The following is a 13,547-nucleotide window of genomic DNA, read 5'->3' on the forward strand; positions in this document are numbered from 1 at the left end:
AACTTCCTTAAACTCAAGTTAAAACTTACTTACTTACTCTTGACCTGGGGAAAAACAAAAAAACAAATTCAAAAAAACACCAGTCATTGATATCTAGTTTCCTTATTCATAAAGCAAGAAAAAGGAATGATGTAATCACTCAGATTGCTTCTAACTTTTTGTTGGTAGGTTGGGCCCCATTCTTCCCATCCAGACATCTCAAAAAGACTGGTTTAATTCCAGAACCATCCCAGTAGTTGGGCAAGCACAAGCTGGTCCTTCCTGCTTTCCTTAGCCTAAAGAAACATGAACTTGGATGAAGGATTCCCCTCAAGGCATCAGACCTCAAGACTCAGTGGCTTATCAGTTAGCTTAGGCTGCCATCATAAACCACCCCCAAACTTAGGTAGCCTAACACAACCACCATTTATTTAATTCACGATTTTGGCAGGTCAGTAGTTATGGCTGGGTTCAGCTGAGTAATTCTTCTGATCTTGGCTGGGCTTGTTTACATATCTATAGTTTGCTAGAGTTTTGACCAGGGCTGGCTGATTTATGATGTCCTGGTCCATGGCAGCTAGGATGACTTGCTCTCTCCACATGCTTTCATCTTCTAGCCAGCTGGCGCACACTTTTAACATGGCAGTCAAATGTTTTACAAATGCAATAGTGAAAGTCTCCTGAGGCCTAGGGTCAGAACTGACAGAATCAATTCTGCCATATTCTTTTGGCCAAAGTAAGTCACAAGACCAGCCAGCATTGAAAGAATAGGAAAAAGAACTTCTCTTAGTAGGCAGACCTGCAAAGTATTATGGCTATTTTTGCAGCTTGCCACAGCTTAGCTGCACCAAAATCAATTTGGAATAGTGTGAAATGTGCAGAGAGGAGTGGGAAGATCTCCCCATGGCTAGCTTCTTATCCTTAAAATCTTACTTCCTCAGAGAGGATTTTCTTGATCAATTCTACTTTTTTTTAACATCACTTATCCTATCATGCTATGTTTATTTTTCTCTAGCCCCTCTCATTCCTTGTACTTTACTGATCTTGGCTTGTTAACTGTCTTCCCACTGTCTTTACATAGAATGTAAATTCTTATCCATCTTATTCACTAATGTGTGTCCTGTACTTAGATTAGTACCTGGTACACGTATTAGGTACTTACTGTCTACTGAATAAATGAATGACAGCATCCTAAGAATTAGATGTTATTTCTCAGCCTAAGAATCACCACTTGGGCCAGTATGCTAATGTTTTAGTCCACCAAAGAAATTGTTGTAAGGTTCTTTATAAATATAAGTGATGCCTGGTTGTGGTTGTTTAGTCACTCAATCATGCCTGACTCTTTGCAACCCCATGGACTGCAGCTCTCCAGGCTTCCTTGTCCTTCACCATCTCCTGGAGCTTGCTCAAACTCATGTCCATCAAGTTGGTGATGCCATCGAACCATCTCATCCTCTGTCAGCCCCTTCTCCTCCTGTCTTCATCCTTTGCCAGCATCAGGATCTTTTCTAATGAGTCAGCTCTTTGCATCAGGTGGCCAAAGTATCGGAGTTTCATCTTCAGCATTAGTCCTTCCAGTGAATATTCAGGACTGATTTTCTTTAGGATGGACTGGTTGTATCTCCTTGCAGTCCAAGGGACTCCCAAGAGTCTTCTCCAACACCACAGTTCAAAAGCATCAATTCTATGGCACTCACCCTTCTTTATAGTCCAACTCTCACATCCATACACGACTACTGGAAAACCCATAGCTTTGATTAGACGGACCTTTGTTGGAAAAGTAGTGTCTCTGCTTTTTAATATGCTCTCTAGGTTGGTCATAGCTTTTCTTCCAAGGAGCAAGTGTCTTTTAATTTCGTGGCTGCAGTCACCATCTGCAGTGATTTTGGAGACCGAAAAAATAAAGTCTGTCACTGTTTCCATTGTTTCCCCATCTGTTTGCCATGAAGTGATGGGACCAGATGCCATGATCTTAGTTTTCTGAACATTGAGCTTTAAGCCAACTTTTTCACTCTCCACTTTCACTTTCATCAAGAGGCTCTTTAGTTCTTCTTCACTTTCTGCCATAAGGGTGGTGTCATCTGCATATCTGAGGTTATTGATATTTCTCCCGGCAGTCTTGATTCCAGCTTGTGCTTCATCCAGCCCAGCATTTCACATGATGTACTCTGCATATAAATTAAATAAGCACGGTGACAATATACAGCCTTGAGACTTACTCCTTTTTCCAATTTGGAACCAGTTTGTTGTTCCATGTCCAGTTCTAACTGTTTCTTCTTAACCTGCATACATCAGGAGGCAAGTGAGATGGTCTGGTATTCCCATCTCTTTAAGAATTGCCCACAGTTTGTTGTGATCTACACAGTCAAAGGCTTTAGCATAGTCAATAAAGCAGAAGTAGATGTTTCTCTGGAATTCTTTTACTTTTTCTATGATCCAACAGATGTTGGCAATTGATCTCTGGTTCCTCTGCCTTTTCTAAATCCAGGTTGAACATCTGGAAGATCTCTGTTTATGTACTGTTGAAGCCTAGCTTGAAAAATTTTGAGCATTACTTTGCTAGCATGTGAGATGAATGCAATTGTGCAGTAGTTTGAACATTCTTTGGCACTGCTTTTCTCTGGCATTGGAATGAAAACTGACCTTTCCCAGTCCTGTCCCGGCACTGTCCAGCAAATTAAAAATCAAAATACCTAGAAATGACTAGCTTGACGTTTTCACCCTCCTCATTGTTTGACTGAATTAATTTCTCTCATGAGTTGTCACTATAGGCAACATTTGCACCTTCTCCTCCCCACAAGATTCTTAATTATTGGAAAGTATTGTATATGCAATTCTTGATTACATTGTCTTGAATTTGTATACATACATTTTAATGTTATTTGCATTTCTAAATATATACGGGCCCAGGATGAATTGGATTAGGAAAAGCTGGGTGTTTTGGTGCATGTTATTAAAGTGAATAAGGCATAATTAAGTTACACCTAGCAGAGGAATAATATCAAGTATGTAAAGGCAACTGCTTTGTCCACTCTGCCATCCATTAAAAAAAGAAGAGCTAATGCTATTCCTTTTAAGAGTGATTTACAGAGCCTGGGATAAAAGAAGTATTCCCAAATGTTTTTAGAACAATACATTTTCTTGGCATTTCATTCTAGAGGAAACATTTAAAACTGATTAAACTAGGGATTTTCTTAGAACCAATGAAAAATCACGTTCAGTTTAAAAAAAAGAGAGAGAGATGTGCATTCAAATAATAAAACTTCACTTAGCATAATGCCTAAGACACACTATATTTCATCCTAAGACACCATCAGTTATAAGATACATTATGTTTTACTGAGCAAGAGAAAACACTGCCAATATAAATTATATGGTGCCATTGATAGTAAAAAATGTCCTGATTAAAATGAGAGGTGGGGGCTATACATCTTATAATCAGTAAAATATGATGGTAGGTGCTCAGTAAATATTTGAAGGATGGACTGATGGATGGATTGTGTTTTTGTTTGAACCATTGTAACAAAAATACTGTGTACTCGGTGGCTTATACACAATGGAACTTTATTTTCTCACAGTTTTGGAGGCTGAAAGTCTGAGATCAGGGTGCCACCATGTTTGGGTGAGGGCCCTCTTACAATTTGTAGGCTTTTCCTTGTATCCCTACCTGGCAGAAGGGTCAAGCTAGCTCTCTGGGGCCTTTTTCAAGGGCACTAATCCCATTCATGAGGACTCTGCCAATCACCTCTTAGAAACTTCACTTCCTAATACCATCATGTTGGGTAGTAGGTTTTCAACATATGGATTTGGGGGGAACAAAAATATGCAGACCACAGCAGATGGATAGATGAATGGATGAACTAATACTTGACTCTGGGAGCAAGAATGCAGGTTGGGCCATGCATGGCCATTGAAGTAGCTTGCATAATACTTTCACAGAGTGTTTAGTAAATGTTTATGCAGTTGAAACAATAGCTTTAAAGCATGTGTGCTCAGTCATGTCTGACTCTTTGCAGCCCTATGGACTGTAGCCTGCCAGGCTCCTCTGTCCATGACATTTTCCAGGCAAGAATATTGAAGTGGATTGCCATTTCCTTCTCCAGGATATCTTTCCTACCCAGGGATAAAACATGCATCTCCTGCATTGGCAGGCAGATTCTTTACCACTGAGCTACCTGGGAAGCCCAACATTAAAGGCAGGTTAATGTAAAGAGAAATTAAAGAGAAACGAGATGCCAAGTAAGCAAGGAAAGTAGAAGGAAAAATTAGATCCTCAATTTTTGGTCTTTATGGGCTCATTATATTGAAGGATGGGGAGAAACTCCAGGATTCTTATTTGCTTCTGGGGAATAGGTTATTCTCTTTTAACAGTTCAATTCTAGTTTCCCAGAGCATAACTCTAATGCCAAATATTTGAGCCCAAATTCTAAAACTGGACTTTGAAAATGAGTTTATAAAATCATAATTTTAGAGCTGGAAGGGCCCATAAAGATTAAAATTCAGTCCCTTTGTTTTAGACATTAACAAATTTATTCTTTCATTCACTCACTTATTCATTCATCCCAGAAACATTTTCTGGCTGCGTAATATACAGTAGACCCTGTACAGAGGATTCAACATTGGGGGAAACAGAAAATTAAGCAGGCAATTAAATCAATGGATGCATGCTATGATGGGGAAAGACAGAGTTCCCAAGAGCACAGAGGAGGAGAACATGAATGAGGAAACAAGGTTGGCGATACTGTGACTTGCACACATTACAGTTCTCAAGGGATATATTTGGGTCTTGGTTCAGCAGGGATATTCATAAGAAATATTTTTTATATTGATGTTCTTTGATAAATGTGATTAGTAGATCATACATTTTATCATACATTTGATTTATTTACCAATATGTAATTGGTATAGTAAATCATACATTGCTATAATTTTCTCCTATCCAACTGACACCTACATTATTCCAGACATTTTCAGCAGCATTTGTTTCAACACTCCCTCATGCTCATGAATCTCCACTGGTTTCCATTTTAAAACCAAATAAAATAAAAGTCCTTAGCCTGTTAATAATATTGCCCCATCACATTTTAGCACATCTTAGCTTTTGAATGTTCTGCTTCAGCCATGCTGAAGTAACTACTATTTCTTGGACACACTTTGGACTCTCCCATCTCCATTCTTTGCTCATGTTGTTCTCTCAGCCTCTGATGCCCTGTGTGTGGTGAATCCTCTCCATCTTTTGTGTGACCTTTATCATTTGAGCCCTCATTCTTTAAACCATGAAGGCAGAGTGCCAAGTGCATGGGAATTGGATTCAGACTGCTGGCAGGATGTTAGTATTGGCTTCTTGACTCCAACTGTCACTAAATAGCTCAGATATTAGTAATACCTTCCTTACAGCGCAGTTTTGAAGATTAAGGAAGAAAAGGCTTTTATAATACTTAAAAGAACGAGGTACAATTTCTGTTATTCTAAACCCCTCTAATTCTTTCTAGTGTTCCTTTTATTCTACCTTTCACTTATTGTCATTGCTCTTTACATCTACTTTTTCACAGCAGTATTGCTAAGAACCAAAGTAAGCACAGTGGTTTTTGTTCATCTATCAATCACCTGTAATACCTAACATATTACCATGTGTATGGCAGGTATTAATCAAGATCTTGAAAGGATAAGTGAAGAAGAGAAGGATGGGTGGATGAATGGATCCATGATGTGATAAGGTCCAGGATGGTGGCTTTTGTATTTACTTTATGTCCACGCAGACCGACTTGTGGACATAATGTGTATAGTTCTCAAATAAGTTGCCCGTATGTCTAGAGAAAATTTACATATAAAACAACAACATACATGTCTTCCTTAAGCGTTCTCTTCTCTTTGGGAAGGGGCAGATCCTTGCACAACAATTGCAGATCCTTACAATCAGTCAAGGCTTTTTAAAGAGGGGAAAGTTGTGTCCTACTAAGACACTTTGGAGAATGTCTTCATTTCACATTCCTGGGACTTATTTCTTTAATTCTCCACGAAGTCTCTGAAGAGGACTTAGGGAAAGTCAGGAGGAGGCCTGAGGAATGAGGCAGCAAGAGACTGGTGACCTCTCATGCATTTAGACTGAGCATTTCATTTAATGTTATGACCCAGAGAGAGTCAGAAGATTTTGCTGGCCCCCTTTGATTTTCTTTGGAAAGAATTGGTCTGAGGTTCACCTCTGCAGAGAGACATGGTCCTAGTAGGCAACCAAGTGTGTCTGGTTTTATTCCCTCTGCACCATAAACATTAGGATGCTGTATATCCAGTTCTTTCAGTTACACAAACTGTCTTACACATTAAGTACACACTGTCAACATACAAGTGTAGTTTTTTTAAAAAATAATGGAGTATTTAGTTCAACAGCTGGGATTTATCTCTCCTTCACAAAGCAACATGCCCATGATGCCTTTCCAAATGTGAAAAACAAGCCCTCACCTTCTAAAACTGTATGTATGAAATATATATATATTTATCTCCCACTCTTCAGGTTCATGACTGAAATAATGCTTGGAGTAGTGAGTGCCTTGAACGAAGTAGGCATTTCACAGATATTTTTTAATGCATGTCAAATGAAATAAAATTTAATTCAAAAGCTACTTTACAGGATATGTTTATGACTGTCAATAATACTGTTCCTTTTCTCTCCAGAAAGCATTATACTACTTCTTAAAGGCAGCAAAAGCTGGGAGCGCAAACGCTATGGCATTTATAGGAAAGGTACAAGCTTCATCTTGATCAATAGTTTTCGTTTCTTAAAACCTAGTAGAACCAGCTAACTGAACCAGGGTAGGGTAATAGGTCTGCCTACCTTTTTCATGAAAGCAGCTAATCAGGGCCTTCAGCTACAAACTGGCAGTGGTATTCTTGAGGTGACAGTTTGGGAAGAAGTCCCATACAATAGTGGTCTTTATCTGGGGTACCAAAAGCAGTCTTTTTTTAACTTTTAATTTTATATTGGAGTAAAACTGTTAACAATATTGTGATAGTTTCAGGTGGACAGCAAAGAGACTCAGCCATACATATACATGTATCCATTCTCCTCCAAATCTCCCTCCCATCCAGGCTGCCACATAACATTGAACAGAGTTCTAAGTGCTATACATTCTGTACTTGTCGGTTATCCATTTAAAATATAGCAGTGTGTACACATCAGTCCCAAACTCCCTAACTATCCCTTCCCCCAAAGCAATCTTTGAAAGTTCCGGTGGCCCAGGGCTCCTGGTTGAGCGTCACTTGGAGCCCTTCCCATGAACCCCTGGTGTATAACAGGAGATCTGATCTAGTTGTACATCAAACCCTGGGACAGACCTCCACCCAGCGTGGTGCCTCCTCCCTCTGTCCCTGGAATGAGAACCAGCTCCAGACTGACCAAAGAACCAGCTCCTCCCTGACTGACAGGAGGAGCGTTTGTGGAAGGTTCCTCTGGAGAGGCACCTTCTCTCCTTCAAAGACTACTCACTCCCCTGCGCACTGCCCTTGGCCCCCACAGCCGGTCTGTATCAGTAACCACGCGGACAAGTGCCCAGCTTCCAGAAGTACTACATACAGTAAATTTAGATGCAAGGAAACATGAAAAAAACACCAATAGGATTCTTTTTTCACCCTTAGGTGAGGGTAGTCTAGAGTGTGTGTACTAGATTGTATCCTTAATTTTTCCTTTTATTAAAAATGAGGAGAAATTCAAATAACATAAAATTAACCATTTTAAAGTGTGTGCTTCAGCAGCATTTGCTACATTCAATGTGTTGTGCCACCATCACCTCGATGTCGTTCTAAAACATTTTCATTGCCCTCAAAATCTTTAGTTTTTACATATTTTTATTTGTGTGTGTGTGTGTGTATGTTTTCTTTTTTATAGATGTATTTAGAAGGGAATGCTGCAGCACCACAAAATAATGCTACGGCTTTCAAATACTTTTCTATGGCAGCTAGTAAGGTATGTACTCAGCCCATCCTGTAGACACGTGAAAACATTTGCCTGTATTAACATGCAGACTGGTGCTGAAGCATTAACTCTAAAGCCCCATGCCAGATTAATGGGCCTAGGAGGAGTGTAGGGTCCTGGTAAAGAGCAGTGTCATTGACAGTAAAATAGGAAGTTGGAGTAGGCAGAGACCCCTCTCACCTTCTTGGTAAATGACAGATGGCATCCTAGCTGGAGGCCAGACAGAAGCTCAGCTTCCCCTCCACCATGTAGTACATGAGGCCATCTAGCTCAGGAAACAAAAAAGATGAGGGCAGAGGAAGGGAAAACTCCATCAGTAACTGCGGTAAGTTGAATACAAAGATAACCAAGAAATGTCATTTTCTCTCCTCTGATCTTACCCAAAGGCTCTGGCTCAGGCAGAACGTTGTCCAAGAGCTAGGACGAGATGACTGAGAGCACAGCTCTGGGGACAGAATCCCTAGTTTGAAGGCCAGTCCTTCAGCTGACTAGCTGTGTGACCATAGACGAGTTACTTAACCTCTCCATGTCTCAGTTTCCCTGTCTATAAAATGAGAATATAAGAAAACTTGCCTCATACTGTTGTTTTCAGGATTTAATGAGTCAATAGTTATGTGTCTTGTATTAAAAATATTTGAAGCAGTGCCTGGTACATAGTACGTGCTGTGTGTCAGCTATTATCTTTCTAAGTCTGGGGCCTGTTAGGTAGAGTGAATTTCAAAGCATATCCAAGGCAGAATGGATTGTATATGTGAGGAAACAGAGGAATCGTGTACTATGGCTCCTGCCATTGAAGTTCCTGCCTTGGTTCTTATGCTCAGTGAGGCTGGATCTGTCAGGTGAAATTTAGCATACTCCCCTAAACCCCTTTGGTGCATAAAAGACATCCTCATAGCAACACCCCCCACCCTAACGTTGGAGAGCAGCCTTGATAAAGTTTCTATCCCTGCAGGGTAGAAAGCCTTTTGTTGTCTTACACCATCTTACTGCAACACTGGCAGTAGAGATGTGCTCAAATGGGGAATATTTTCAACTGTTCTTGCTTTTTAAAAGCCCACACGCTGCTTTAGGAGCCTATTTATAAATGACTAGCACCTCGGAACTGCTGCTATTATGGTGTAAATTACTGAGAAGGCTGGTAGTCGGCTCCTCTCCCTTGTAATTTATATGAAATTGTTGCTCAGCAAGACAGTCATCCAGAATACCATTAGATTAGGATGACAAGGAAGCAGACTGAAAAAGAGGTGGGGTAACGTAACAGCAAATAGTGCTGATCTGTCAGCGTAAAAGAACAACGCCAGGGAGCTGAGTGTATAAACTAACCCAGCCCCCGAGCCATTCAGGGCTGTGTAACCAGTTGTGATCTGAGCTACTGTGTTCTAAGCCTGAGCTACCTTCCCTTATGGAGGAAATCTAACATTGTATTTAAAGTCATTCTTCTGAGTGGCATCAGGTAAACATGACCATGTAATCCTTTATCATCTCCAGGACAACTTATTAGATTTCTCCCTTGGGCTCACTACCAAAGTATAGAGTTTCTGTATCCCACTCGTGCACACTTGTACGCTTCTCTTTTTTAAAATTTAGTATTATCATCTTTTGGCTATGCTGGGTCTTCGTTGCTGCATGGGCTTTTCTCTAGTTGCAGTGAGCAGGGGCTACTCTGTCATTGCGGTGCAGGAGCCTCTCATTGCGGTGGCTCCTCTTACGGTGGAGCACGGGGTCTGGGGCACACGGGCTTAGTTGCCCTGTGGCATACGGGATCTTCCCAGACCAAGGATCGAACCCATGTCTCCCGCACTGGCAGGCAGATTCTTCACCACTGAGCCACCAAGGAAGCCCCATAATCTTCTTTTACTGTTGTTTTTCGTTTTTGAACTGATGCTTTTTAAATTTGTTTCCAAAGCTATGGACTTTCTGACTTCTTGTATCTTACTCAGAAACATGACCAGTTATCCAATGTGATGCTGGGCCCAAGTCGGACCATATTCTTCTGGTTTTCTCACTCACAACTGTGGACACATCAGGCCCAGCTCCACTTTCACACTTTTGTCCTCCCCTCTCCTTTCCCAGAATCATTCTGAACACGCATCCCCCAGCACACAGCTCAGTCCTCTCTCCCTCCACAAAGCCTTCCCTGCCTCCTCGGCACACTTCGTCTTCTCCCTCTTCTGAACGAGCCCTGTGTTCCCTCTGCACACTGCTAGAACTTGACTGCTTCTACCCTGTGCCCTCTCTCCTACTGTCTGAAGGCCATGTCTCTCCACTGAGAGTAGGGCGGTGGTCTTAGTACCTCATAAGTGAAAGTGAAGTCGCTCAGTCATGTCCAACTCTTTGCAACTCCATGGACTTTAGCCTACCAAGTTCCTCAGTCCATGGAATTTTCCAGGCAAGAATACTGGAGTGGGTTGCCATTTCCTTCTCCAGGGGATCTTCCCGACCCAGGGATGGAACCCGGGTCTCCTGCACTACAGGCAGACGCTTTATCATCTGAGCCACCAGGGAAGCCCAGTTCCTCATAAGAGTTCCTTAAATATTTCCCTAATATGAGCATCTGCTCCCTAGGTTCATGTCAGTTCATCTCAGCAGAGCACTGAGTCCTAAAGTGGAAGTTATGTATAGGGAGAGGGATTGCCTACGCATATGTTTTTTTCGGCTTGGAAGGAGTTTTAAAAATTAGGGAATTTCATATCAAAATCTGGATGTCCAGCTTTTCTTGGAAAATGAGAAGAGCTGAGCACATGAGGTGGCCATTCCGCATGAGGACAGTGGGCTTGAGCAGAGGAGGTGCAGCTGCCTTTAGACATGGCAGGCACTCTTGGTTCGCCTCAGTCTCCAACTCTCCCCCATAACCTGGCTTACGTACATCTTATATCACCTGCATGGCTCGGGGGGTATCTGACTTGGCTGCTCTTGATCTGAACGTTCTAAATAGGTTCTGTTGTTGATTAGTCGCTAAGTCGTGTCTGACTCTTTGTGACCCGTGACCGCGTGGACTGCAGCACGCCAGGCTTCCCTGTCCTTCACCACCTCCCGGCATTTGCTCAAACTCATTTCCATTACTCTGGGCCTTAAACGGTTGGTGAGTCATCCAGTGAGCCCTGGTTCCCCAGGGATGCTCTTAAAGAAAGAAAGGAATTTGTCCCCAGTATTCTAACCTTTCTCTTTCTGCCTCCTTCCCTTTTCCTTCCTCTCATTTCCCTTCCCTCTCATTTTTCTCAATATCTAAATGAAGATAGGGACTTCTCTGGTGGTCCAGTGGTTAAGACTTCTCGCAATGCAGGGGGTGCGAGTTTAACCCTTGGTCGGAGAGCTAAGATCTCACAAGCCCCAAGGCCGAAATACAAAACATAAAACAAGAGAAGCAATGCAACAAATTCAGTAAAGACTTTGAAAAAGGTCTACATAAAAAGGTATAAAAAAATAAAAAATGAATAAATGAGGGTAGCTAAAAGGAGATAGATTCAGTATTTTACCACATGCCTTACACTAGGCTTTACCCTCAGAGCAGACTATCCTCAAACTCCTGGGACTACAGGTAGATGTAGTCAGGGGAGAAGAGGGAAGAGGACAATAGACATATACCAGCTGTTTGAAATGCACATAGACTGTCCTCAAGAATTCTTACACTAGCTGGCCCTTTGAATATAGATAGGTCCAAAGTTTAGCACCTTGAAATAGTTGTTGAACTATGCTGTCTCTAGCTATGTGCTATTTCTGTCTCACCAAGGAGTACTCTATCTGTATCTGTAATAATTACATTTCAATTATTAAATTATTAAAAATAACTAAAAGTGAATATGTTCAGGCAGTAAAAAGAAATTTGGAGAGTTTTCTATCAGAACTTAAGTTCCTGAGGAAATACTATAAACCTAATAAGCAGTAAACTTTGAATAAAAAAACATAAGCCAACAGTGCTTTACCATCCACAATGGCTAGACTGAAATCCACAGAGTCTCTAAAATGTTATTTGGCCTTTTACATCAACCTCCTTTGCCCAAAGCAGGTAGCAAGTGTTTAGGTAGACTTCTCCCTTCTGAAAAATTCCTACACATCCTTTAAGACCCAGTTCAAATGTCACCACCTCTAACAACTCAATCTGCTCAGTCCCTAGCCTCAATCAGGCAGTTGAGTGTCCCTCTTCAGGGGTGCCCACAACACTGTCCATCTGTTTCCACTATAGGACTCACTGCATTTGCTGTGATTAAGAGGTCCTTCCTAGTGGGTCAGAGCCCACGGACCTATCAGGCTGCCTTTAGACATGGCAGGTGCTGTCTGGTTTGCCTCAGTATCTTTTGACTTTCACCTCCTACCTCTGCCTGATGCCTGTTGTGGAGTCACACAAAGCAATCCCTAAATAAATGCTGAACAAAAGATTGGGACAGAGGTTCAAGAGGGAGGGGTATTTGTATACTTATAACTGATTCACACTGTTGTATGGCAGAAACTGATACAGGGTTGTAAGGCAATCATTCTCTAATTTTAAAAAAGTAAGAAAAAGAAGATTGGAGGAAAGATGTGTCTTTCATTTCCCTCTTTTCTAGTCAGAAGGGGGCTATGAAAGTGTGAAAGGAGAAACTAGAGAGGATCAGAATAATGTCAACTGCCTCATTAACCTGCCTTAATTCACCTCCCATTGTGCGTGTTTCAAACATTATGAATGATTTTGCAATACTTTTCCTTATCATGAATTCTGCTAAGACTTTACTTCGATTTTTAAACCCGTTCTAGGGCAATGCAATTGGTCTTCATGGGCTTGGTCTTCTTTACTTTTATGGGAAAGGAGTTCCTGTGGTAAGTTAAATAGTTTATCATCTTTCATGTTTCTAGAAATTGACTAGGGTGAAATTCATGACCATTGAATAATTTAAAGGAATTAGTCTCTATTACCAGGTTTACTGAGGTATCATATCTGATAATACAAAATAAAATAATCCAGTGAAATATTTGCCAGAGACATAGAGTAAGCTTGTGACAAGAATAACAACCCTAATTAATATCTTAGAATCATAGATTCTAAGTAACCTTAGAAATCATCTAACCCAAGAGGACTTTTTTTTGGATAGACAAGTTTGTCTTCTTAGTTTAACTTCTGTCTTTTGAGTGACCTTTCCCCAATATCTAACAAAACCTATTGTCAGTGTAGGAAAAGGCATAATTTACAATGATAATGAGATAATCATTTCTTAGTAGAATCTAATATAATAATGAAATAAAATGTGTAATACTTCTGATACAATTTTAATTAGCTTAAATCACATAGGGCACTAACTACACTCTCTAAAAAAGTGGAAGGCAATTGTTACCATGGAGTTATGCATGTACCTTTGAGTAACAAAGTGTAATTATCTTGCAGAATTATGCAGAAGCACTTAAATACTTTCAGAAAGCTGCAGAGAAGGGATGGCCCAATGCACAGTTTCAGTTAGGCTTCATGTACTACTGTAAGTACTATACATGTGGCTGCTTTACTTAGGATGACAAATGCATCATTAAGTCTGCTCCTTTTTTAACACGAATCAAAGGGTTGGTGTGGATGGTTTAGACAGAACAATCAGGCAGCAGTTTGAGGAGGAATTTGAAGAAGACAAGGAAAAGT

At 40.9% G+C, this 13,547-nt stretch overlaps 1 protein-coding gene across 11 annotated transcripts in view; it reads left to right on the forward strand.

Annotated features, from left to right (window-relative positions):
• The window catches only part of SEL1L2 (SEL1L2 adaptor subunit of SYVN1 ubiquitin ligase), a 123,546-nt gene that overhangs the window by 92,763 nt on the left and 17,236 nt on the right, over window positions 1-13,547 (forward strand). For all 11 annotated transcript variants that reach the window (XM_081556505.1, XM_081556508.1, XM_081556501.1 and 8 more), the window contains 4 exons: window positions 6,652-6,720; window positions 7,862-7,939; window positions 12,680-12,742; window positions 13,305-13,392. In XM_081556505.1, coding sequence (XP_081412631.1) covers window positions 6,652-6,720; window positions 7,862-7,939; window positions 12,680-12,742; window positions 13,305-13,392 — 298 coding nt within the window. The remainder of the gene's footprint in view (window positions 1-6,651; window positions 6,721-7,861; window positions 7,940-12,679; window positions 12,743-13,304; window positions 13,393-13,547) is intronic.

Source organism: Giraffa tippelskirchi, chromosome 13 (genome assembly GCF_054371585.1).
Source record: "Giraffa tippelskirchi isolate mGirTip1 chromosome 13, T2T-mGirTip1v1.2.pri, whole genome shotgun sequence".
Lineage (NCBI taxonomy): Eukaryota > Metazoa > Chordata > Mammalia > Artiodactyla > Giraffidae > Giraffa > Giraffa tippelskirchi.